This window comes from Anomaloglossus baeobatrachus, chromosome 5 (assembly GCF_048569485.1).
Source record: "Anomaloglossus baeobatrachus isolate aAnoBae1 chromosome 5, aAnoBae1.hap1, whole genome shotgun sequence".
Classification (NCBI taxonomy): domain Eukaryota; kingdom Metazoa; phylum Chordata; class Amphibia; order Anura; family Aromobatidae; genus Anomaloglossus; species Anomaloglossus baeobatrachus.
Window position 1 is genome coordinate 248,166,913 of NC_134357.1, and position 25,952 is coordinate 248,192,864.

Below are 25,952 nucleotides of genomic sequence, written 5' to 3' on the forward strand. Positions count from 1 at the left end.
AATACCCCTAATAGTGGGGATGCTAGAGTCTCCTTCCTGGACCTGATTCTGACCAGTCCTGATCAGTTTCACCATCCCCCAATAATTCAGCACACAGCAGGTTGATGCCTGGATATGCCTGTGTTGATTCTAGACAGCAGAGAAACTATTGGGCGGAGTGTCAGAATACATAACGTGAACAGAGCTTAACTCCGCCAGTCGGCGACATTTGTACAACAGCTTCATAGCAAAAAGGGTGAATACATATGCACTTGGTAATTTTTATTTATTTTATCCCATAAATGTAATTATTGTCTATAGTTTTCTTTAGTGCTGATACCTCCCACACAAATTGGATTAAAAAAATGTAAGCACAGGTTCTATTGCAACAAAATAGTTAAAAAGACAAGGGGGGAGTAAATAATTTTGCAAGGCACAATATGTCCTAAAATGAATTTTAAAACAGGGCTAAACAAAACCTAGTCAACAGGAGAATCATAATTAGTGGAAAAGCTTTCCTTGTCATTGACCATAATGGCAAATGGGAAGCTGCTGTGAGGGGATGCTGGCCCCAGCCAGAATCGATCACCAGGTTTTTGCTACCACATCTGCGAACATCATGATGTGGGGCAGAGACCCAGATTGAGCAATGTGTCACTTACTGGTCTACTTGCTATCATTTTGATAAAATCACTTTTATCTGCTTCAGTTCTAACAGTTCTTTTTGGAAACTTCTGGTCATGGTGAAGAGTGGTTACAAAGAGCATCTATCTCGAGGACTTGCGCAGATTAGAAAAAGAACTATGCAATGCTTAATATCCCCTATGATGTTGCTTAAGAAGAACTAAACATTACCACCATACTCCCCACAGATTACAGATGATTGCAGGGGGGATCCTAGCAGGAGCAAACTTTGTAGTCAGCTTATTTTCAAGGGACCCTGTTGTCAAGCAAACAATACTTTTAATAAATGCTTTATAATGTGCTTATGGTCTAGATTTTCCTCAAAGATCGTTAGAAATGTTGAATATAAAGCCGGTAGATCTCATTATTTACTCTCCGCAGGTTACATACTAGGTGTCCTCCATCATGTAACTTGTGTGATCGATCATTAGTGGAGCTTGGTCATAATGTTCTTGCTCCTGTCCAGCTTGGAGGATTTCACTTTGCAATAAACGATCTGGCAGACGATGTGATCTGTTGCCCATTTTACACTAGCCCATTACCATGAAACCATAGTTTCTTTTTACTACTTCTTCACAGCTTTGTGTAAATGTACTCAATTATATGGCTTTTTTTTTTATTTACAGTTTTTGGAGCTGTCTGGAATTAAAAATTTTCTCCGAAATTTGAAAATGTACCTTATAAAACTGCTGCAATTACCGTATTTTTTGGCTTATAAGACGCACTTTTCCTCCCAAAAATTTGGGAAGAAAGTGAGGGGTGCGTCTTATAATCTGAATATAGCTTACCTGGGGATAGTGGAGAGGGTCGCATGAGGCCAGGGGAATGCTGCGTCAACTGTGCGGGGGTCTGCTGAGGCTGTGCTGGTGCTGTGACGGCTGGTGCAGGGTCTGCGGCGGGTGTGCAGGGTCTCCAGTGGCTGGACTGGCACTGAGGGACGGGCTGTGAAGACTTCAAATAATGCCACCCGGAGTCGGCACGTGTGCAGATCAGATGGAGCTCTCGCCTCAAGCTCTCATCTGCGCATGCGCTGCCTCTGGCCCATTGAGCTCCGAAGAGTGGACTTAAGGAAAATAGTGCCCGGAGGTTGCGCTTGCGCAGATGAGATCTCAGCTTGCCATTGAGCACAGAGCTTAATCTGTGCTGAATATGGGCGCCAATTCTATGAAGCCCTCACCACCCGCCACCGTAACCAGAGCCCCGCCACGGCTGCTCAAGCCGCAGCCGATAGTTTCTGGAACACCCACCACCCCTGCTTCCTGTGACTCCGCTCTGCCACCGCTGCTGCCCCCCGGTAAGACACCACAGATTATAAAAACCCACTGTTTTTTTCACCTTGTTTTGTTCTAAATTTGGGGTGCGTCTTACAATCCAGTGCGTCTTATATAGCGAAAAATATGGTAAGTAACATTTACACATACCGTACACCAAAAAGTTCTATGCTAGTCCTGACCTACTCTTTTTTCCAATTATAGCCCCAGTCTTATACAGGAGATCTTAAAATCTGAACACTGATACATTGTATCTTTAGCTTAACACTGCATTGTTGGGTAATCAAGTAAAACGTCTATTCTCAACTACATAAAATTAACGACAACTTAAAAGTACTTGAAAGATTAACAGGTTTTATTTATAATCAAAAATCTCTACATATGTTGAAAAGCAATTTGTCCTCTATGGATTTTCAAATGTCTGTTCAGGTCATTTTTTTGAGCAAAGCTCTTGCCACATTCCCGACAGATGAACTTCTTCACTCCAGTGTGACCTCTCTGATGTGAGAGAAGGTTCGAACTTTGAGCAAAAGCCTTCCCACAGATGGGACAAACAAAAGGTTTCTCTCCGGTGTGTATTCTCCGATGAGTGATGAGAGCAGAGTTACAAGAGAAATGTTTACCGCAATCTTGACAGATGAGAGGCTTTTCTCTTGTATGGGTTCTTAGATGTGTCACCAGGTGGGACTTGCAGAGGAAGTTCTCCCCACATTCTGGGCATACAAAGGCTCTTTCTCCTGTGTGAACGCTCTGATGTCTAACCAGATGTGACTTGTATGGGAAAAGCTTTCCACAATCAGAACATGTCAGTTTCTTTCTCCTGTGGACTCGATAATGCCTAGTCAGTTCGGCGTTACTAGGGAAAACCTTTGGACACTCAGTGCAAGTGAACAGCCTCCGCGTCATTTGTAAAGTCTGCCGAGGAGGTGGAGGAGCTGGCTTCTTAATGTTAAAATTCTTGTTAAATTCACCATACTTTAATAACATGGCATTCATTTTCTGGGTGTTGATGTTAGTTTTAGGAATTTGTTTAATAGGAGCTGGTCTGTAGGCTAAAGCTCTTGGGTTATAGACATGAAAGAGGTTTGCTCCATCTCGTGGCATCAATTCTTCCCTCCTAAATAAAGAAGGACGCTTTGTTTGCGTTTGTTGTGTGGATATATAAATTACATCTTCATCACTGGAGTCAGAATCTGTGGCTTGGCCATCAGTAGCTGTGTATTGAGTGTGTATGTAAAGGTCACTGTCTGGAAAATAATCGTCCTCACTAGAAGAAGAGTCTTCCCATTCGTCACTTACTGATTTTCCAGGTCTCTCGATTGTTTTATATAATGTCAACAGTTCAGGTCTCAGATTAGACTTACTGAAGTTCTTATTCGGTCCTATGTAGTAAGGGGAATGAAAAGTAGTGTGAAATTCTTCAGGAGACATCTTGGGTTTATAGTTATCTGTTGGCGAAAAGAAAATAAGAGTAACATACAAATTTACGCAGTATAAAAGCAGCCATACTGTGCTCACTGTGCTATATTAGAGCAGATTGCAACAATTTAACCACTTAGACTTGGGGCGGCTTTTCACACTACGACATCGCAAGTGCGATGTCGGTGGGGTCAAATCGAAAGTGACGCACATCCGGCGTCACTTGCGATGTCATAGTGTGTAAAACCTTTTTGATACGATGAACGAGCGCAAAAGCATCGTTATCGTATCATCGGTGTATTCTCCGACATTTCCATAATGTCGGTGCAGCGACAGGTACGATATTGTTGCTCGTTCCTGCGGCAGCACACATCGCTGCGTGTAAAGCCGCAGGAGCGAGGAACATCACCTTACCTGCCTCCCGGCTGCAATGAGAAGGAAGGAGGTGGGCGGGATGTTTACATCCTGCTCATCTCCGCCCCTCCGCCGCCTTGCGTGTGACGTCGCTATGACGCCGCACGACCTGCCCCCTTAGGAAGGAGGCAGGTCGCCGGCCAGAGCAACGGTCGCAGGGCAGGTGAGTGCATGTGAAGCTGACGTAGCGATAATTTTCGCTACGCCAGCTATCACAAGATATCGTACCTGCGACGGGGGCGGGGACTATCGCGCTCGACATCGCAGCATCGGCTTGCGATGTCGTAATGTGCAAAGCCCGCCTTAATCTGAGGCATTTAAGGGGTTAGAAAGGTGGAAGAAAGTGAGAGTCTAACAGGTAACACCCCCCAGCAATGCGATAAAGGGGTGCTGATGGGTTATCATGGCAGCCAGATGCTTAGTGAAGGCCCCTGTCTCTGCCATATTAGAACACCTATGAACACACAATGGAGCGGGCTTTATAAAGGACCAGTAATTGTACAATGGACTGCATATTGTAAAAGCAAAAAACTGATCACAAAATTAACAGTGTAATTGTCTGAACGAATAAATTATCTACAGTGGGTATGGAAAGTATTCAGACCCCTTTACATTTTCCACTGTTTGTTTCATTGCAGCCATTTGATAAGTTCAAAAAAAGTTCATTTTTTTTTTCTTATTAATGTACACTCTGCACCCCATCTGGACAGAAAAAAACCAAATGTAGAAATGTTTGGAAATTTATTAAAGAAAAACTGAAACATCACATGGTCATAAGTATTCGGACCGTTTGCTCAGACACTCATATTTAAGTCATATGCTGTCCATTTCCTTGTGCACCTCCTTGAGATGGTTCTACTCTTTCATTGGAGTCCAGCTGAGTTTAATTAAACTGATAGGTGTGTGCCTTTCCAAATCAAGTCCTGTCTATATAAGACCTCACAACTCACAGGGCATGTCAGACCAAATGAGAATCAGGAGGTCAAAAGGAACTGCCCAAGGAGCTCAGAGACAGAATTGTGGCAAGGTAAGGCAATGATCTCATTGAATAGGGAGTTTTTCCCTTGGACACCAGCACTATTTGGGTCTGCAGTGTGCTATTTATCATCAGGATCCCCTCTTTGAATCAGCCATCAGGCTACAGAGGGTTTTTCTGAACCACCATTGTAGTTTACTATTGGCCTCCTGAGGAACCCACATCTGGGAGAAACGCATTGACGCTTGAAATTACTATTTTATTCATATCAATGAGATAAGTTTTTGAATTTTCCTCCCTACTGTCCACCTGCCACACCAATTTATTTGTTGCACTTATCTTAGGCACTGCACCTTTTTTCTGGCAGGGACTTAAGGGGCAGCAGGGAAAGTCGTCGCGGAATGGGGGAGCCACATCGCATTTTTAGGGTGCCAACCCCCGCTGTAAGGCAGTGCACAGATAGGTGCAGCTATTGAGGGCTAGCAATCTATCCTGTGCACTTTTAGTAATCACGGTGTGGTTTTAAGTGATTTAATAAAGTATTTTAGTTTTATAGGGATAGTCTATGTGCATGTATTTTGTTATTCCCTAGTTGTTATCACATATATGAGTCTTGTAATAAGGCACAGATCTGGCCAAGGTTACAAAAGAATTTCTACAGTACTCAAGGTTCCTAAGAACACAGTGGCCTCCATAATTCTTAAATGGAAGATGTTTGGGACCACCAGAACTCTTCCTAGACCTGGCTGTCCAGCCAAACTGAGCAATCGTGGGAGAAGAGATTTGGTGAGAGATGTAAAGAAGAACATCAAGATCACTGCGGCTGAGCTTCAGAGATGCAGTAGGGAGATGGGAGAAAGTTCCAAAAAGTCAACTATCATTGCTGCCTCCACCAGTCGGGTCTTTATGGCAGAGTTGCCCAAAGGAAGCCTCAAATCAGTGCAAGACTTCTGAAAGCCTGCATAGAGTTTGCAAAAAAACACATGAAGGACTCCGAGACAATGAGAAATAAGATCCTCTGGACTGATAAGACGATGATAGAACTTTTTGGTGTTAATTCTAGGCGGTATGTGTGGAGAAAACCACCAGGCACTACTCATCACCTGCCCAATACAATCCCAACAGTGAAACATGGTGGTGGCAGCATCATGCTAGGGGGGTGTTTTTCAGCTGCAGGGACAGGACAACTGGTTGCAATTGAAGGAAAGATGAATGCAGCCAAGTACAGAGATATCCTGGAAGAAAACCTCTTCCAGAGTGCTCTGGACCTCAGACTTGGCCGAAGGTTCACCTTCCAACAAGACAATGACCCTAAGCACACAGCTAAAATAACAAAAGGAGTGGCTTCACAACAACTCTGACCATTCTTCACTGGCCCAGCCAGAGCCCTGACCTAAACCCAATTGAGCAGCTCTCGAGAGACCTGAAAATGGCTGTCCACCAATGTTCACCATCCAACCTGACGGAACTGGAGAGGATCTGCAAGGAAGAATGGCAGAGAATCCCCAAATCCAGGTGTGAAAAACGTGTTGCATCATTCCCAAGAAGACTCATGGCTGTACTAGCTCAAAAGGGTTCTTCTACTCAATACTGAGCAAAGGGTCTGAATACTTATGACCACGTGATTTTTCAGTTTTTCTTGTTTAATAAATTTGCAAAGATTTCTACACATCTGTTTTTTTCTGTCAAGATGGGGTGCAAAGTGTATATTAATGAGAAAAAAAAACAACTTATTTGAATTTTTGAATTTACCAAATGGCTGCAATGAAACAGGGTGAAAAATTTTAAGGGATCCGTATCCACTTTAAATATTTATCCTATACCGTGAACGTGGAAATCGGAAAAAAAAATAAAATCCCAAAAAAATTGTAGAATCGCTGTTTGTTTTTTTTTAGGGGGGGGGGTGGGGGGGCTGTTTTATTTCAGAAATATATGCCAGTAAAGTTCCAGCAACTCACTGCTGTTTGATTGACAGGTGCAACAGGAAGGGAATATGTGAATAAAGTTGTGCAGACTACTCCCGCCCCTTTCCTCGCCGTCACCATCATAAACGTTAATTCCGGCACAAGGGTGGGAATAGCTAGCAAGACCCGACCCACAGATTCCCTTCCTGTTGCACCTGTCAATCAAATAGCAGTACATTGCTGGAACTTTACTTGCACATATTTCTTAAATAAAACGTCCAATCTCAGAACAAAAAGGTATGGTTACATTCAGCAGCCTAGCTCCAGTATAGCACTGGCTTTACTTTATATATGAAAATCCTGCTGGTTGGTTCCCTTTAAGTAGTGAATGAAGAAAAAAAAAAAAAACCCCGTAAAATTAATGCGGTAGCCCTTGTTCAACACAGTGAACATCATAAAAACAGAAGTCAAAAAACAACTGCAGAATTGACATTATTCCCTCCAATTTAACCCAACTTGGAATTTTGTTTCCAATGAATAAATAGCGTCATTTAAAATTGTATACTCTTCACACTGATGAAAGTTCTTATATGGCCATGTCAACTGCAAAATTAGGGTATTGCTCTTGAAAGGTGAAGCAAAAAATGGCCAGATCTCCATGGGTTTAAATTTGGGCTTTTATGGTATTTCCTACAGTCATCCTAGTACGCGCACCACCAAATTAGAACCAGGCTTACACCTTCCTCTGATGCATGCTACAATAATGCCAAAATTAACCATGTGGAAGGGCATAAAGAAAAGGATTACATACTGCTTTAATTTAATAAAACCGCTCTCTCTGACATAAGCCTACTGCCTTCTATTTTTTACCTGAACAAGAAGATCTGGATGAGGTCAGATTCCAATTTAAAAGACGGCATTACTAGCGTACTTGACACAAATCAAAACTCAACATCAATACGCAGCCATTTTACCAGGTGATGTGAGGGGCTGGTGCTTTTCAATCATAACATCCTTGTAGAGATCCTTGTGTCCTTCTATGTACTCCCACTCCTCCATGGAAAAATAGACTGTGACATCCTGACATCTTATAGGAACCTGTCGTATACAATAGTACACATCATCCAGACACATCATCATCCATGAGCATGGCTATATATTGTCCCAGTATTCCCAGCATCGCTCACCTCTCCAGTAAGCGCTTGAATGATCTTGTTGGTGAGGTCTAGGATCTTCTCATCATTGGTTTTCTCCGGTTTCCTTGAGTGAGTAGGAGACATAGTGCTAGGGCTCTGGGTCCTGCTCAGTCCTCCTGACACATGAGAGTTGCTTGGTGTGACAGGCTCACTTGACTTCTTTGCAGGTACATAGTCCTAGATAATTACAGAATACAGAGCTTTTAAAGGAGGGAAGTAAAACAAAACTAATCTATGGTGACATAATATTATTGACAGCTCGCCTGCACCAGAATTCACAATACAACCAGCGTACTGCAAATTACATTATTATTACAATTAGTGATGACCAGACCTGGAATGTAAAAGTTCGGATCCGCATGATTTCAAAAGTATCCGGGTGCCGGGCCAGGAGTTCTCAGGGAACTCCGTGTAATGATCCGGGTCCAGCAACTTGGCAAATAAAAAATAAAGGAAAAACTGAAGAAAATAAGAATCAAGCAAACACGTTATACTTACCGAGTCTCCGGAGCGGTTGTAACTGTTCACGCAACCTCTCACTCTTCTTCCAGGGCCGCTCATTATCGCTTATCCATATGCACTGCTTTCCCCGCGTCTGTGATTGGCTGCAGTCAGACGCACACCCAGCCTGTATGACAGTATGTCTGACTACAACCAATCACAGACTGTCTGCGGGTCACTATTGTGGTATAAAACTAAATAAAGGGAAAAAAAAAATAAATACATTGGTGTAGGGTACCCCCATAGTATGATGCCCAACACAGATAAAGCCCACGGCTACAACCCCCAGCCATGCGCTCATCTTGGCTGTGTATCAAAATAAGAGAAACTGTAAGTAGCTTATTTTTTGTTATAAAAATATTTAAATAATGTAAAAGAAACGTATGCAGTACACCCCCCCCCACAATTTTGATACCCAGCCATGATAAAGCCCAACAGATGGGGGCTGATATACTCAGGCTGAAGAGACCCATACTTATTGGGCCCCCAGCCTAAAAATAACAGCCAACAGCCACCCCAGATTGTCACATCCATTAGATGTGACAACCCTGGAACTTTACTCGGCTCTTCCCGATTGCCCTGTGGCACTGGCAATCGGGGTAATAAGGGGTTAATGACAGCTCACAGCTGCCACTAAGCCCTAGATTAGTAATGAGAGGCATCTATGAGACACCCCATTACTAATCTGTAAGTGAAAAGAAAAACACAAACACTGAAAAAATCCTTTATTTGAAATAAAATGCGAAAAAACAAACCACACCCTTAAATCCCTTTATTAACACCCAAAACGCCCAGGTCCGACATAATCCACATAAGGTCCCACGACAATTCCAGCTCTGCTACATCTGAAGTCACAGCAAGAGGTCATAGAACATGACCGCCCAGTGTGAGCTTCTGGCAGAGAATGAATGAGCAATAAGGTCACAGCTGGAAATTCCCACTGCCCTCCACCTGTGATCCCAGGTAACCTGACTCCAGGTGACCGAGCTCACAGACCTACATCTCTCTTTCTTGCCCAGAAATGCAGATTTGGTGGTGAAAATTCTACAGAATATTCCTGCACCCATTCTATATCTCCTGGCAAAAAAAAAACAAAAAAAAAACCCAAAACAACAACAACAGCACATTACTACTGCATGAGGTATGATGAGGTAGTGATGCATTTTTTTGCCAGGAGGTGTGGATTGGGTTCATGAATAAGGTGTAAAAATGTAATCACCAAGTCTGCATCTGTTGGCCTAAAAATGCCCCCCCCCAAAAAAAAACAAAAAACCAAAAACTAAACAAAACCCCCCCAACAAAACAGTTTTGACCGTTGTTCTGGTGCACCTTTCTGCCAGGAGATGCAAATTTGGTGCTGAAATTCGGTGCAGACATTTCAGGAACTTCCAACTGTGACCGCAAATAACGTGAGTGAAGTTACCACTTATTGCTGCTGCTAATTCATTCTCTGCCAGAAACTCACAACGGGCAGTAATTTTTTAATGGCCGCTCGCTGTTACATCAGATGTAGCAGAGATGCAACCGTCGTGGAACCTCATGTTGATTACATCGGACCTGGGTGTTTTTGCGGTTAATAAAAAGGTGAAAAGGGGTGTTTTTTGTATTTTATTTCAAATAAAGGATTTTTTCTGTTTTGTATTTTATTTCTTCTGACTTACAGATTAGTAATGGGGGGGGGTCTCAGAGCCTCCCCATTCCTAATCTAGGGATTAAAGGCAGCTGTGAGCTGTCATTAACCCCTTATTACCCCGATTGCCACTGCACCAGGGCAAATTGGGAAGAGCCGGGAAAAATGCCGAGATTGTCACATCGAATGGATGCAACAATTCTGGGTGGCTCTAGGCTGTTATTTTTAGGCTGGGTGACCCAATAAGCATGCATTTCTCCAGCCTGAGAATACCAGCCCCCAGCCGTTGGGCTTTATCATGGCTGGGTGTCAAAATTAGGGGGGACTGCATGTTGTTTTTTCAAATTATTTATTTAAATAATTGAATAAAAAAAAGCTGCATGCGGTTCCTCTTATTTTGATACACAGCCACGATAAGCACATGGCTGGGGGCTGCAGCCTGTAGCCGTATGCTTTATCTGAGCTGTGTATCATAACATGAGGGGGCCCTGAGCCAAACTTTATTTATTTTTACTCCAATCTACAGTGACCTGCAGACAGGGTCTATGATTGGTTGCAGCCAGACAAACTCGTACAGGCAGTAACCAATCACATACATAGGGACTGCCGGTGGGCGTAGAAAGCGGTGCATAAGCATGAGCGATAGTGTGCGGCCCGGGGACGAGAATGAGGGGCTGGGAAGCAGTTACAGCTGCGCCGAAGACTCGGTTAGTATAGCTTGCTTGCTGTAATCCCCCTATCTCTTCCACCACCCTTTATCAGCGCCAGATTCTGGTCTACATGGACATTTATATCTGGGATCAATTCCGGGCCGGCTCCATTTTTTTTTTTTTTTTTTTTTTTTTAAATCCGGTTAGTCCCGCCGATCCTGGTTATCTGTAAGTTCGCCCATCACTAATTACAATTAAAATCTCTTAGACCTGATGACACCAGTGTACTTTATTAGAAAGTCCATTTCATAATGACTGTTCACTTCTGATATTAATACAAGCATTTTATCTGTCCAGAAAAGTGGGAAATTATTCTGTTATTTAGTCTCCACTAACCGTTTGACTCACAGCTGCAGCTTGTAGTGTGAGATTTCAGCAGCAGGGAGGAGGAACACAGAAAAAAATCTTAACTGGCACACTGAGTTGGGGGTCTAATTTAAACTTTTACAAACCATTATGCAACCATTCTGACATGAATTTCTTAAGTACATACACCAGTTTTATTAGGTCTGAAAGATATATTTACTAATGCATACAGTTTTTACTGCGAGTTCAGCATGAGGCAGTAGAATAATCAGTATTTATGATTAAATATATTGCTCCCATCTCTACCCCCAAAAAATATCTTCTAAATGTGCAGTATAGGATTTATTAGCCAAATAATACTATTTTAAGAAATTAAAATGTCAACTGTTCATATTTCTGAATCCCTCACTTCTCCAGTCAGTAGGTAGATGATCTCCAGTGTGAGGTTTAGGATCCTGTCAGTCATTTGACTTTTGTCTTTCTCCATCTTCGAGAAGTAGAATATCTGTTAAAATGAAACAATAAAAGAAAAAAAATCTTACTGAAACATAGAATCAATGTGTTGCTTGAATTCATGTTCTCTTTGGGCTTAACTGGGCTTCTCTGTATAAAAAAGAGAATTTTGTTTACTTACCGTAAATTCTTTTTCTTATAGTTCCGTATTGGGAGACCCAGACATTGGGTGTATAGCTTCTGCCTCCGGAGGACACACAAAGTACTACACTAAAAAGTGTAGCTCCTCCCTCGTAGCATATACACCCCCTGGATAACCAGATCTAGCCAGTTTAGTGCAAAAGCTAAAGGAGAATAGCCACCCACAAGTAAAGACAGCAAGAACCGGAACAACCGGAGCCTCTGTCTACAACAACAGCCGGTGATAACACGCGGAACAAGAAACTGCCAACAGGCAACAGGGAGGGTGCTGGGTCTCCCAATACGGAACTATAAGAAAAAGAATTTACATTAAACAAAATTCTCTTTTTCTTTATCGTTCCTATGGGAGACCCAGACATTGGGACGTCTCAAAGCAGTCCATGGGTGGGAATAAACAGAAAACTGAGAAGTAGGCGGAGCCTAACTTCACAAATGGGCGACAGCCGCCTGAAGGATGCGTCTGCCCAAGCTCGCATCTGCCGAAGCATGAGCATGCACTTAGTAGTGCTTTGAAAAGGTATGCAGGCTAGTCCAAGTGGCAGCCTGACAGACCTGCTGAGTCGTAGCCTGGTGCCTGAAAGCCCAAGAGGCACCAACAGCTCTGGTCGAGTGTGCCTTGATCCCCGGCGGGGGAGGCACACTGGTAGGCATCGGATATGGCCGACCTAATCCAACGAGCTAAGGTCGGCTTAGAAGCCGAGAGGCCCTTACGCCGACCTGTGGTTAGCACAAAAAGAGAGGTGCACCGCCTAAGAACAGCGGTGCGAGACATAGATCCGGAGCGCCCGCACCAGATCCAGAGTATGCAACGCTTTTTCAAAGCGATGAACAGGAGCCGGACAAAAGGAAGGCAGGGAAATGTCCTGGTTAAGGTGGAAAGGAGAAACCACCTTAGGGAGAAAATCCGGAGTCGGACGGAGAACCACCTTGTCTTGATGAAAAAAACAAAAAAAGGTGACTCCGAAGAGAGCGCAGCCAAATCAGAGACTCTCCTGAGGGAAGTTATGGCCACTAGAAAGACCACTTTCTGTGAAAGACGAGACAAAGAAACCTCCCTAAGAGGCTCAAAGGGGGGTTTCTGCAAGGCCGTGAGGACCAGATTGAAATCCCAGGGATCCAAGGGCCGCCGGTAAGGCGGAATGATGTGAGACGCGCCCTGCATGAAGGTGCGCACCTGAGCCAGCCGGGCGATACGCCGCTGGAACAGCACTGACAGAGCCGAGACTTGTCCCTTGAGGGAATTGAGGGATAGTCCTAGCTGCAGACCGGACTGTAGAAAGGACAGAAGGGTCGGCAAGGAAAAAGGCCAAGGAGCATGGCCGGAAGAGCGACACCAGGACAGGAAAATTCTCCAGGTCCTGTGATAGATTTTGGCCGAGGAAGACTTCCGAGCCCGAGTCATAGTGGAGATGACTTCAGGAGGAATACCAGAAGCCGTCAAGATCCAGGACTCAAGAGCCACGCCGTCAATCTGAGAGCCGCAGAATTCTGGCGTAAAAACGGACCTTGTGAGAGAAGGTCTGGACGGTCCGGAAGATGCCACGGCACCTCTACGGACAGATGGAGCAGGTCTGGGTACCAAGCTCGCCTGGGCCAGTCCGGAGCAATGAGGATGACCCGACGGCCCTCCATTCTAATCTTGCGCAGAACTCTGGTCCCAGTTTCGTCTGTCCTACGTGTTTCCCCCTCTAGCTCTCTTGCCCAATCTTGAACCAGAGCGTCCGCTGCAAGGGCCTGAGGATCGTGGGAGCGAGGCACGTAAACCGGAAACCTTGTTGTTGTGCCGGGATGCCATTAGATCCACTTCCGGAGTGCCCCACTTGCGGCAGATTGACTGAAACACTGCCGGATGCAGGGACCACTCGCCACTGTCCACGGTTTGACGGCTGAGATAATCTGCTTCCCAGTTTTCCACGCCTGGGATGTGGACTGCGGATATGGTGGACTTGGAGTCCTCCGTCCATTGAAGGATGCGTTGAACCTCCAACATTGCCAGGCGGCTGCGTGTCCCGCCTTGGTGATTGATGTAGGCAACCGCTGTCGCTTTGACTGACTGGACTCGGATGTGCTTGCCCGCCAAAAGGTGGTGAAAGGCTAGGAGAGCCAGAAGCACAGCTCTGGTTTCCAGCACATTGATCGAGAGGGCTGACTCGGACGGAGTCCAAGTGCCCTGTGCTCGGTGGTGGAGACATACCGCTCCCCAGCCGGATAGACTGGCATCCGTGGTGAGGATCACCCAGGACGGGGCCAGGAAGGAGCGTCCCTGAGACAGAGAGAGGGGCCGAAGCCACCACTGAAGGGAGCCCCTGGTCTGTGGCGACAGAGCCACTAGCCTGTGCAAGGAGGAAGTCCGCTAGTCCCAACAGCGGAGAATGTCCAGCTGCAGAGGACGCAGATGGAACTGGGCAAAGGGAACAGCCGCCATTGACGCCACCATCTGACCCAGCACCTGCATCAGGTGCCTGATGGAATGACGGCGGGGCCTCAGCAGAGAGCGCACCGCCAGATGGAGGGACTGCTGTTTGACTAAGGGCAGCTTCACAAGTGCCGGCAGAGTCTCGAACTGCATCCCTAGGTACGTGAGCCTCTGGGTCGGAGTCAGAGTGGATTTGGGCAGATTGACAAGCCACCCGAATTGGGTTAGAGTGGCGAGAGTGAGCGAGACACTCCGCTGACAGTCTGCGCTGGATGAAGCCTTGACTAGAAGGTCGTCCAGGTAAGGAATCACTGCCAACCCCTGGAGGTGCAGAACCGCAACCACTGCTGCCATGACCTTGGTGAATACTCGAGGGGCCGTGGCTAACCCGAAGGGGAGAGCCACGAATTGGAAATGTTCCTCTCCGATTGCAAAACGTAGCCAACGCTGGTGTGAAACTGCAATTGGCACATGCAGATAGGCATCTCTGATGTCGATGGATGCCAGGAAATCTCCTTGGGTCATTGAGGCAATGACTGATCGCAGAGACTCCATGCGAAAATGTCGCACCTGAACATGCTTGTTGAGAAGCTTGAGATCCAGGATGGGCCGGAAGGAACCGTCCTTTTTGGGGGACTAGGAAGAGATTTGAGTAGAAACCTCTGAACCGTTCCCGGGCGGGAACCGGTACAATTACTCCGTTGGCCTGCAAGGATGCCACGGCCTGAGAGAAGGCGGCGGCCTTGGAGCAGGGGGGAGTTGACAGAAAAAATCTGTTTGGCGGGCTGGAAGAGAATTCTATCCTGTAGCCATGGGAGATGATATCCCGCACCCACTGATCGGAGACGTGTTGAAACCACACGTCGCCAAAGTGGGAGAGCCTGCCACCGACTAAGGACGTTGCTGGCGCGGTCAGATAGTCAAGAGGAGGCTGCCTTAGTGGCAGCAGCTCCTGCGGTCTTTTGTGGACGCGCCTTTGTGCGCCAGTTGGGTTTTTGGTCCTTGGCTGAGTTAGTGGACGAGGCCGAGGGCTTAGAGGATGACCAGTTGGAGGAACGAAAGGAACGAAACCTCGACTGGTTCCTACCCTGGGCAGGTTTCCTGGTTTTAGTTTGTGGCATGGAAGTACTCTTCCCGCCAGTAGCTTCCTTAATAATTTCATCCAGTTGTTCACCGAATAGCCTGGATCCAGCAAAAGGGAGCCCAGCAAGGTACTTCTTTGAAGAAGCATCTGCCTTCCACTCTCGAAGCCACAAGATCCTGCGGCTAGCGAGGGAATTAGCCGAAGCCACCGCAGTGCGGTGAGAAGCCTCCAGCATGGCAGACATGGCATAGGATGAAAAAGCTGAAGCTTGGGAAGTTAAGGCAACCATTTCGGGCATAGATTCCCTGGTGAGGGAATGCATCTCCTCTAGAGAAGCAGAGATGGCCTTGAGAGCCCACACTGCTGCAAAAGATGGGGAGAACGAGGCCCCAGCCGCCTCATATACAGATTTGGCCAGAAGGTCAACCTGGCGGTCAGTGGAATCCTTAAGAGAGGTGCCATCAGCCACTGATACAACGGTCCGGGCTGAGAGTCTAGACACCGGAGGGTCTACCTTTAGTGAATGAGCCCACTCCTTGACCACCTCAGGTGGAAAGGGAAAACGGTCATCAGAACCACGCTTTGGGAAGCGTTTGTCAGGACAGGCCCTAGGCTTGGTCACAGTGGCCTGAAAACTGGAGTGGTAAAGAACACACTCCTTGTCCTCTTAGGCAAGGTAAACTGGTGCTTTTCTGCCAGAGAGGGTTGCTCCTCTGATACTGGCGGATTGAGGTCCAGTACAGAATTAATGGACGCAATCAAATCACTAACATCTGCGTAACTTTCGGACAGATCAATCGGGCACATGGAGGTAGCGTCCGAGCCCCCAGTAAAGGCATCCTCCTCGTCCTGCGAGTCAGCTCGTGAATCAGAGCCGCGGGACGAGGAAGGAGAGGGGACCCTGCGTCTCCTTTTAGGAGGACGGGGTCTGGGACCAGATGAAGAATCCTCTGTGAGCTCTGCTGAGAGAGCCCTAGCAGCAGAGGCGCCCTGAGAAGGGGGCTGATGCATGTTCAGCAAAGTCCGGGACAGCTGTCCCATGGAGTCGGCAAAAGACTGGGAGATTGACCTAGAGAAGGATTCTACCCAAGCCGGGGGTTCAGCCACCGGAGCCGGAGCAGCCGGAGGGACCACTGTGGGTGCGATTCCAGGCTGAGGCATTGTCAGGTTAGAGCAGGCATCACAATGTGGATATGTGCTCGGTTCAGGCAGCACGAGCTTACATTCAGTGCATATTGAGTACAGCCTTGCAGCCTTGCTCCTCGTGTGAGACATGCTGCTGAAGTGGGGGCTCTGAGCCAGAATGACCCCCAGAGAGTATATAAGAAGGTCCACAACCGGAGGTTGTGGCTTACCAGACAGTTTGTGTGCCCTCCAGATCCCACAGCCCGGACCCCCAAGCAGCTTAGCAGGGATGCTGCAGCCAGCGCTGATCCAGAGAAAAACGCTGAGAAAATGGCGCAAGGAGAGGGGGCGGCACCTGCTCTGAGAGTGGGATCTGGAGGGCCAAGGAGATTTACAGGGGAGGGGACATGTACTCAGAGAGGAGTGTCCCTCCCCTGTGCCGAACGGCCGCTGGGCGGAGCCGCACTGTCCCTCTGCATGATTGACATGCGAGGGCAGTGAAATCGAAAGTAGGCCTCCGGCGAAGCCGGGGCCTAAATTTAAGCGATGCGGCCAGCGCGCAGGCACCATCGGCGCGGTTCTCAGGCGACAGCCAGAGAACCGGCCGGAAATGTCACAAAAGTTACACAGCACACTCTCCCACCATAATAAAGTACCGGGACCCCCCAAATATAAACGTCTCAGGTACTTAGCTTGCTGAGACGCAGGGTTCCAAGTCCCTGGGGATGAGTGCTCCGTCCAGCAGGATCCTGAAGGGCTGCGGATGGAGACCGGTCTCCTGCAAAGCAAGGAGAACCGTGCTGGCTCCCACTTCAAGCCAGAGCCCGAGGGATGGTGAAGGAGCGCGACATGTAAGGCTCCAGCCTTGTAAATCAACCTTAACAGCACCGCCGACACAGTGGGGTGAGAAGGGACATGCCGGGAGTCCAGGCTTGGACCCGCTTTTCTTCAAAAACTTTCCAAAAATGAAAAAATCAGATGAGAATGCATGTGTGGATGTATGCCTCCTGAACACAAAGCAATGAACTGGCTAGATCTGGTTATCCAGGGGGTGTATATGCTCAGAGGGAGGAGCTACACTTTTTAGTGTAGTACTTTGTGTGTCCTCCGGAAGCAGAAGCTATACACCCAATGTCTGGGTCTCCCATAGGAACGATAAAGAAATACTCTCCAAAAACATATAAGATAACTAAGAAATAGGCCCAGGCCTGAATATGTAAGGGAGCATTTACAAGGCAAGAGAATTGTGAATGAGTGTTTTAGGTCATGGACAGGAACGGGTTCACGCAAATTGACGTAAATGTATGTTATGGGAACTTCTGGACACTGTGTCTGTTTGTAGAAAGGTACCTACAAAATGTGACAGGGCACCCGGACTCGTCTGCTACGGATCTGCTGGGCCCTGGGGTGCCACAGACGATTTTAGCTTGTTGACCGAAGAAACGTATATCTTCCTGTGCTGTGCGGTTCCTGTCCATCGGGCTTTGGCTAGGCTTCCCCCCTCCATTTGCACTACCTTCGTGCGTGCTTCCTGCAGACACTGATCAGTGATGCACATCACTGGTTGGCCTCAGATTTTTATTTTTTTCCAAGTGTAAAAAAAATAAATACTTCAGAATAGTTGATAACGCTAGAATAAGGACAATAAAAATATACTGTAGTAATCGGCATCTACTACAGTCTTTTTTTTACTAAATATAGTCACGATTAGTGTCAGATAGTTGTGGGCATTCAGTAATTTTTTTTTATGGATGTCCATTTAGTAATTCTAGTTTCTGAATTTTAGTGGAAAATTCTTGCAGTGCGTATACGACAGTTTGTTCTACTGCATAGCATTACGGATAGTGTAATTTATTTAGCTGTGGTAGCTCAGTAATTGTTTATATGGTGGTCTATTTAATAAGTTTGTTTTTTATATTCACCTTTTCATTTTATATTTATCTTTTTCTATTTAGATTATTTTCTTCCATTTTTTTTCCTCTTTTATTCTAAAGAATTAATAAAGTTTATACCAACACACACACACACACACACACACACACCTGGATAACATTTGGTTAGACACACACACACTAAAATGTCCTGCTTGTCCCAAAGACGGTATTCAGCCGAGGAGGCATACGCTGTTCTTGCCTCCAACACTGATAGTAAGGGAGAAGATCCCACCTTCATCTATTTTTCCTCCTCTTCTTCATCAAGTGATAAGAAAGCCCCTTGCAGAAGCACCATGACAGCAAATGAGCCAGTGTCCATCATTGGTGACCCATCCACCATTTGTGACCAGATATGGACCTCACCTCCCGAAAATTATGAGCCCCAAATTCCTGATTTTGTGGCTGAATCAGGAATTCAACTTGACACTACCAGCCTCACAGAAATAAACATTTGTAAATCTCACTGTGTCTGATACAAAATTATACGTCCACCAATTTTTGGCTCCAAATCCCACTTTATCATTTGCTAACTGGATCCCCATTGATGCGTAGAAATAGTAAAGTTTCTCTGCCTGTTGACTAAAGATCGGGTGCAGTTCTTTGCGGTTCTGTGCCTGATCTCGGCTACATTAGGTGTCTGGGGTACCTGCTCTCACTTAATTGTGGGAGCTCTACCCCCTTGCTGCTATAGTCGAGTCGGCTTAGGCTAAGTTCACACATCCTGTGTTTTGCATCAGTCACAATCCGTAGCCTTGAGGAATTACGGAATCCTGCAAAATATTTTGCAGGAATCCTGTATTTCCCCATAGACTTCTATTAGTGACGGATTGCGACTGATGACCCTGCGTAGCATCCGCTGCGTCGCGGTCCGTCGTTTTTGACTGACCGCCGAGCGGGGAGCAACGCAGAATGTAACGTTTTTCGGGCCGTCAAAATTAACGCGCCGCGCAGGAATCCGTCGCCATCCGTCAAGCTTGTAATGCATGTCTATGGTGCTGGATTCCGTCGTAATCCGTCTTACAACGGAATCCAGCGCAGGATTCCGTCATGCTCTACTGAGCATGCCCAGCATGCTTGGCACGCCCACTGGGCTGTCCCAAACACAGACGGATCATGACTGATCCGTCAAAAATCGGACGCACAGCGGATGTAACGGACGCAACTGATCCGTTTTTTCACAGGATTCCGGTGAAAGGAATCCTGTGAAAAACACATCAGTTGCATCAGTTGACATCTTGAAAATGACTGATCCGTTGCTGACGGACCTGACGGATTGAAAACACAGGATGTGTGAACTTAGCCTTAGTCCCCAGACACTGGGAAGCGATCATCCTTGCAGTCACTTTGCGTGCCTATGAAGGTATTTCGAAGAAAAAAAATAGTGAAGTTTGGGGGCCTTGTGTGTCAATTGAGGATAGTGAAAAAGCCAAAAATTCAGCGATATTGGAGTGCTGATATTTTACATAACAGTCAAGTTCTGCAAATGGCTGTCATGGACACGCTTTGAGGCCATCAACAAAGTTTTGTATCACTGTAGCTTCCTACCACATATGGGGTATTGGCGTATTGCACAATATCATTTTCTCCTGTTACTCTGTAAAAATAAAAACATTGGGGGTAAGAACATTTTTGTGGGAAAAAAAACCCTGTTTTTTTTAATTATCATCTTCACAGCTCGAGTATAAAATTCTGTGAAGCACCTGGGGGTTCAAAGTGCTCACTACACATCTAGATAAATTCTTTGACGAGTCTAGTTTTTAAAAAAGGGGATCACTGGTGGGGGTTTTGCGTTTGAGTCGACAGCAGGACGTTGCGCGATGAGGCAGTTTCTATTGACAACATACAGCTGATTCAATGTGGCTCCTTCACGGAAGCCACATTACTGCATGGAAGAAAGGAATGGCAATCTTCTTCTCAAAACTTGATGGAATTAGTACAACTATTGTAAAGAAGTTTGATATAGTGCTGGAAAATACTCAACAAGCTACTAGAGAAGAGCCGATGGCTAACCTGAGTATGATCAAGTCTCATGACGAGGCATGATCAAAGCTGCAAGGTCGTCTTGGTGCTGATAGCACTTGGTTAAAAGGGGAGATCAAAAGCTGCAAAGATACCATAAAATTGGGAACATAGAATGTATGAACCAAGGCAAACTTGACGTAGTCAAAGCTGAAATGGACAAAGCCGAAATGGCCAGAACAGGACTAGACTAAGGGTATGTGCGCACGTTGCGTACTAGCCCAGCACCGTAAAAGGTGCGCTTCAGAGCGCAGCTGAAAAGCTCCGTTCTGAAGCGCATGGTGCCGGCGAGAACGTGCGCTCTGCCTGCAGCTCCTCCCATAGACAGAGCAGGAGGTGCCGGCAAAGCGCAGGAAAGAAGTGACATGCAGTAGCCGAAGCGCTGCGCTTTAAAACGCCACGTGCGCACGGCCCCTGCACAATCTCCATAGACTGTGCAGGGGACGCAGGACGCATGCAGTTACGCTGCGCTACAAAGCGCAGCGCAACTGCATGAATTTACGCAACGTGCGCACATAGCCTTACTCGGCATTAGTGAACTGAGATGGAATTAATCCAGATATTTCCGATCAAGTTTAAAAAAAAAAACAAAAAACAAGACTTACTCATTATTATTAGTGAACAAGGCTGGAGGAAGATTCATTGTTCAGACTGTTGTAAGGCAGATCAATTGTCCATCATGAACACCTTCTTCCAAAATCACAAACAGAGACTTTATCTAATGCTTGCCTGGCGAGCACAGGATTAATGGATCCACTGGACTGAAAGTACCAATAACTGACCTCGGAGGAGTGAACTAGATTGGCTACAGAGTCTCCACTAAAGCCACCGGAGGTGGGGATAGACACACAAGCTGGTTGGTAGCCGTCAGAGGGCAGCCCCAGGGGATCATCAGTACCTCAGCAGGCTGGCGCCACAGAAATGGACACAGTCAGTCTCTGATGGCGGCAGCAGCAGCCGATGTGATGGATTTTGCCGTGATGGATGGATGCCATAGCAGCGGCTGGTATGGGTAGTTGCAGCAGCAGCGACTGGTATCTTACGGACAACCGGCGTGGATAGCTGCGGCAGGAGCAGCGGATATCGCAGGAGCGGCCAGAGAGCATACTTGCAGCAGTGAATATTGTGGAAACCGCCAGTGTGGATAGTTGAAGCAGTGGACTTTTCATGCATTGAAACACAGATAGGAATCAACCACCGAACACAGCACAACAGTAACAGCAGCAAACAAAAGGGACCTGAGAACTACAAACATATAGAACTCATTGCCCAGGCACCTCCCTAAAGGGGAAAGTGCCTTAAATACCTGATGCCTCTCAGTCATGCTAAGAGGCACTTAGGGGTGCACTCAGGGGTCAGGCCGTACTGGCCCTTTCAGAAAAGGTGCTCGCGCCTTATGGGTACTGCTGGGAGGAATTATGCACAGGCCCTGGGAGACAGCAGCAAGAACCAGAGATGGAGCAGTCACTGCTGGGCAGCCAGGAAGGGGAGCGTGCTGGCATTCCCACCAGGGGAGTGGGGCATGACAGAGCAGGGACACAAGTAGGGGCGTTACACTTTACACATGTCATCAAATAAGCCTATAAGAGAAGCAGATGGACTACATATGGGCTAGCCATAGATGGAAGTCATCAAACATTACCGCAAAAACAAGGCCAGGGGTTGACTGTGGAACTAATCATGAACTTTTGACAGCAAATATTAGAGTCAAGCTGCGCAAACGGACTAAACAGTAGGTCGTTTATAACTTCGATTTGACCAACATACCTGAAGGTTTTTGGAATGGTCTGCACAACCGATTTATATCACTGGACACGGATGAAAGAAAGCCTGAGGAATTGTGGACAAATAAGGATTATTATTACTGAATAAGTCAGAAAGACCATAAACGAGGCAAGAGAGATCCCTGTAACCATGGTTAACAGAAGAGAAGAGAGTTTAAAAGATCATTGAAGAAAGACGAATGGCAGAAGCAAAAAGTAACAAGCAGGGTGCAGACATCAGTAAGACTAAAAGAGAGCTGATACAGCAAAGTATGTTATTACTCAAAAGATATGTACAGAGATAGAAAATTAACATATGAAGGGCAAAACCAGGAAGGCAGACCAAAAGATCAAAGATACAACGAAAGTTTCAACCAAGAGTGGGTATGTTGAAAGATGCCAACGGGAATAAACTAACTGAGAACAAACAGATTAAAGAAAGATGGAACGAGTATATGGAGCACCTTTACAAGAACGACTTCGTGATACAGGAAGAAATGGAGAGTGGAAAAGATAGCTCACTGAACATCTTAAAAGACAAAGTTGTTGCTGCGATAAAGCGTCTGACAAAAAACACATGCAACTGCATGTGATAATATTCCAATAGAGCTAATAAAGTCTTCTGAAGCAGTAGTTTATGTCATCACAAGCTTGTGGTAACAGATATGGACAACTGGTAAATGGCCCAAGGACTGGACAAGATCGGTATTTATTCCCATTCCGAAGGGACCGACTGTGGAAACGATCAGGCTATTACGCTCATACCTCATGCCAGCCAAATACTACTGAAGATCCTACAGAGATGGCTATAGCTTTGCTATGACAAAGAGCTGCCAGTGGAACAAGGCGGATTCAGAAAAGGAAGAGGAACAAGAGATATAATTACTAAGATTAGATGGAGAATGGAAAAGGCCAAAGAATACAAATAGCTATTTTTACTTTATCGACTACAGCAAACCCTTCGAACCATCTGATGAGCCTCATTAGGAACCCTTACTTTGATCAAGAAGACATAGTCCGAACAGAACACGGTGACACAGCATGGTTCAAAGTAGAGAGAGGCGTCAAACAAGGCTGCATACTGTCACCATTTCTCTTCAATTTAAATGCAGAAGCTATTTTCAGGATAGCTGGATAAGCAAAAAGAAATAAAAAATCAAAAATTGCTGGATGAAACATTAAATCTTATATACGCAGAAAATAGAACATTGATAGTAACAAGCGTAGACGGAATAAAGGACCTATTATAGAGTGTAAAGATGGAAAGCTTGAACATGGGACACCTACTTAATATAAAGAAGTAAAAGATATTGACTATTGCCAAGCACAATCGGGACACATTTGAGATGGATGGCGACAAACTGGAAGTTATAAGGAACTTCAACCTACTCGGATCAATGATCACTCAAGATGCAGTGATGACATCGGAAGTCAATAGGAGAAAAGCTACGAGCAAATCAACAATGAAGTTACTGGACAAGGCCTTCAAAATCGAAGAACATTTTACAAACAATGAAGAAGCACGCACATAGTCTGGTCTTTTCTGTAGTAACCTATAGATGTGAAACCTGGACGATGAAACAAGACAGAAGAAGAATTAACCCCTTCGAAATGTGGTGCTGCAGAAAGAGGTTATCAATATTATGGATGGCAAGACAAACAAACAAATCAATTTTTAAACAAATCAAGCCAGACATGTCACTTGAAGCAACGAACGCCAACCTTCCAAATGAATAAACTAACCGGCACCCTCTGGTGAAAGTAGAGGGTATTTATAGAACCTGGGCGTGGTGCTAACCGCAAACACCTGACCAGGAGTCAGGAACTGCTTAAAGGTAAACTGACATTAACTCTCTTCTCCCCAAAGGAAAGGGAATCCATTTAATCAGAGTCTCACAAGATAAAGTGAGAGTCTGACCAAGAACCTGTCACAAAACTCTGCAATAGAGAAAAGACCATGACAAGGATTTGCGTACCAAAAGTCAAATGGTGCTTCTTCCTTTCCAAGCGCTGCTGTGCACCCAAACAGTAATTTCCCACCAATATGGGGGGGTATTAGCGTATTTAGGATAAATTGCACAAGATATTGCATGGTGCATTTTTTCCTGTTGCCCTTGTGAAATAAAAAAAAAATTGGGGGCAAGAACACTTTTTGTGGGAAAAAGCAATTTTTTTTTATTTTAGTGGTTCAACTTTATAAAATTCTGTGATGCATCTGTGGATTCAATGTGCTCACCACACATCTAGATAATTTCCCTGAAGGTTCTAGTTTTCCCAAACTGGGTCACTTGTGGGGGAGCTCCACTGTTTAAATACAGCAGGGGCTCTTCAAATACGACATGAAATCCGCAGAATGCATTAAAGTCTGCATTCCAAAGTGTCACTCCTTCCTTGCAGAGCGTGACAGTGTCCAAACAGTATTTTCCCACTACATACAGGATATTGGCATACTCAGGAGAAATTGCACAACAAATTGTACAGTGCATTTCCTCCACTTACCTTTGTGAAAGTATAAAATTTGGGGCTAAAAATAATTTGTTGAGGAAAAGTTAGGTTTTATTTTCTTGGCTTAATGTTATATAATTCTGTAAAGCACCTAGGGGTTCAAGGTGCTCACCAAACCTCTATATAAGTTGCTTGAGGGGTCTAGTTTCCAAAATGGGGATCACTTGTGAGGGGTTACCACTATTTAGGCACATCGGGGGCTCTTCAAACACGACATGGCTTCAACTACTAATTCCAGCAAAATGTGCTTTTAAAAAGTCAAATAATGCAAATTTTTTTCTGAGCACTGACATGCACCCAAATAGTTTTCCACCACATATGGGGTATCTCTATACTAGGAGAAATTGCATAATTTGCATGGTGCATTTTCTCCCAATACTTTTGTGAAAATGCAAAATTTGGGATTAAAGTAATAGCTTTGTAAGAAAGTTCAATTTTCATTTTTCTTTCCACATTGCTTTGGTTCCTGTGAAGCCCCTGAATGGTTAATAAACGTCTTGTATGTGGTTTGAGCAGTTTGAGGGTTGACGTTTTTAGAATGGGTTCACTTTCGGGTATTTTCTGTTACCTAGGCCCCTCAAAGTCACTTCAAATGTGATGTGGTCCCTTAAAATAAAAATAAAAAAAAAGGCTTTGTAAATTTTTATTGGAAAAATGAACAATCGCTTATCAACTTTTAACCTTTCTACCTTCAGAAAAAATTACAAAAAAATCTTTCAAAAATAGTGCTGATGTAAAGTAGACATGTAATAAATGTAGACATGTAGTAAATTTCTATACCAGGAAAGATCTTTGAACAAATTATTAAACAACATTTATGCAAGTACCCGGATGAGAATGAAGTGATTAACCAGAGCCAGCATGGGTTTGTAACTAATAAGTCATGTCAGACTAACTTAATTAGCTATCCAACAGCATGTGTGAAAAAGACTTAGGTATACTAATAGATCACAGACTGTACATGAGTCAACAGTGTCACGCAGCAGCAAAAAAGGCAAACACCATTCTAGGATGTATTACCATAAGCATACATTCTAGATCGCGTGAAGTCATTATCCCCCTGACAAAGGAGTACTCTTTGGTCAGACCTCATCTGGAATATTGTGTCCAGTTCTGGGCACCACATTTTAAAAAAAAGATATCAATAAACTGGAGCAAGTTCAGAGAAGAGTGACCAGAATGGTGACTGGTCTGCAAACCATGTCCTACGAGGAGCGGTTATAGGATTTAGGATAGTTTAGCTTGCAAAGCAAAAGAGAAGACAGAGGAGACGCAATAGCGGTCTACAAATATCTTAAAGGCTGTCACACTGTAGAGGGATCAGTTTTATTCTCATTTTCACAAGGAAAGACCAGAAGCAATGGGATGAAACTGATGGGGAGGAGACACAGATTAGATATTAGAAAAAAAACTTTTTGACAGTGAGGGTGATCAATGAGTGGATGTGATACCAATGTGATAT

General features: G+C 45.2%; 1 protein-coding gene across 2 annotated transcripts in view; it reads right to left on the reverse strand.

The window, feature by feature from the left end:
* Window positions 1-2,268: 2,268 nt before the first annotated feature.
* LOC142311153 (uncharacterized) overlaps window positions 2,269-25,952 on the reverse strand; it is a 45,108-nt gene continuing 21,424 nt past the window's right edge. For both annotated transcript variants that reach the window (XM_075349325.1, XM_075349326.1), the window contains 4 exons: window positions 11,400-11,495; window positions 7,835-8,020; window positions 7,622-7,745; window positions 2,269-3,382 (listed from right to left, as the gene is read on the reverse strand). In XM_075349325.1, coding sequence (XP_075205440.1) covers window positions 2,310-3,382; window positions 7,622-7,745; window positions 7,835-8,020; window positions 11,400-11,477 — 1,461 coding nt within the window. In that variant the 5' untranslated portion in view covers window positions 11,478-11,495 and the 3' untranslated portion in view covers window positions 2,269-2,309. The remainder of the gene's footprint in view (window positions 3,383-7,621; window positions 7,746-7,834; window positions 8,021-11,399; window positions 11,496-25,952) is intronic.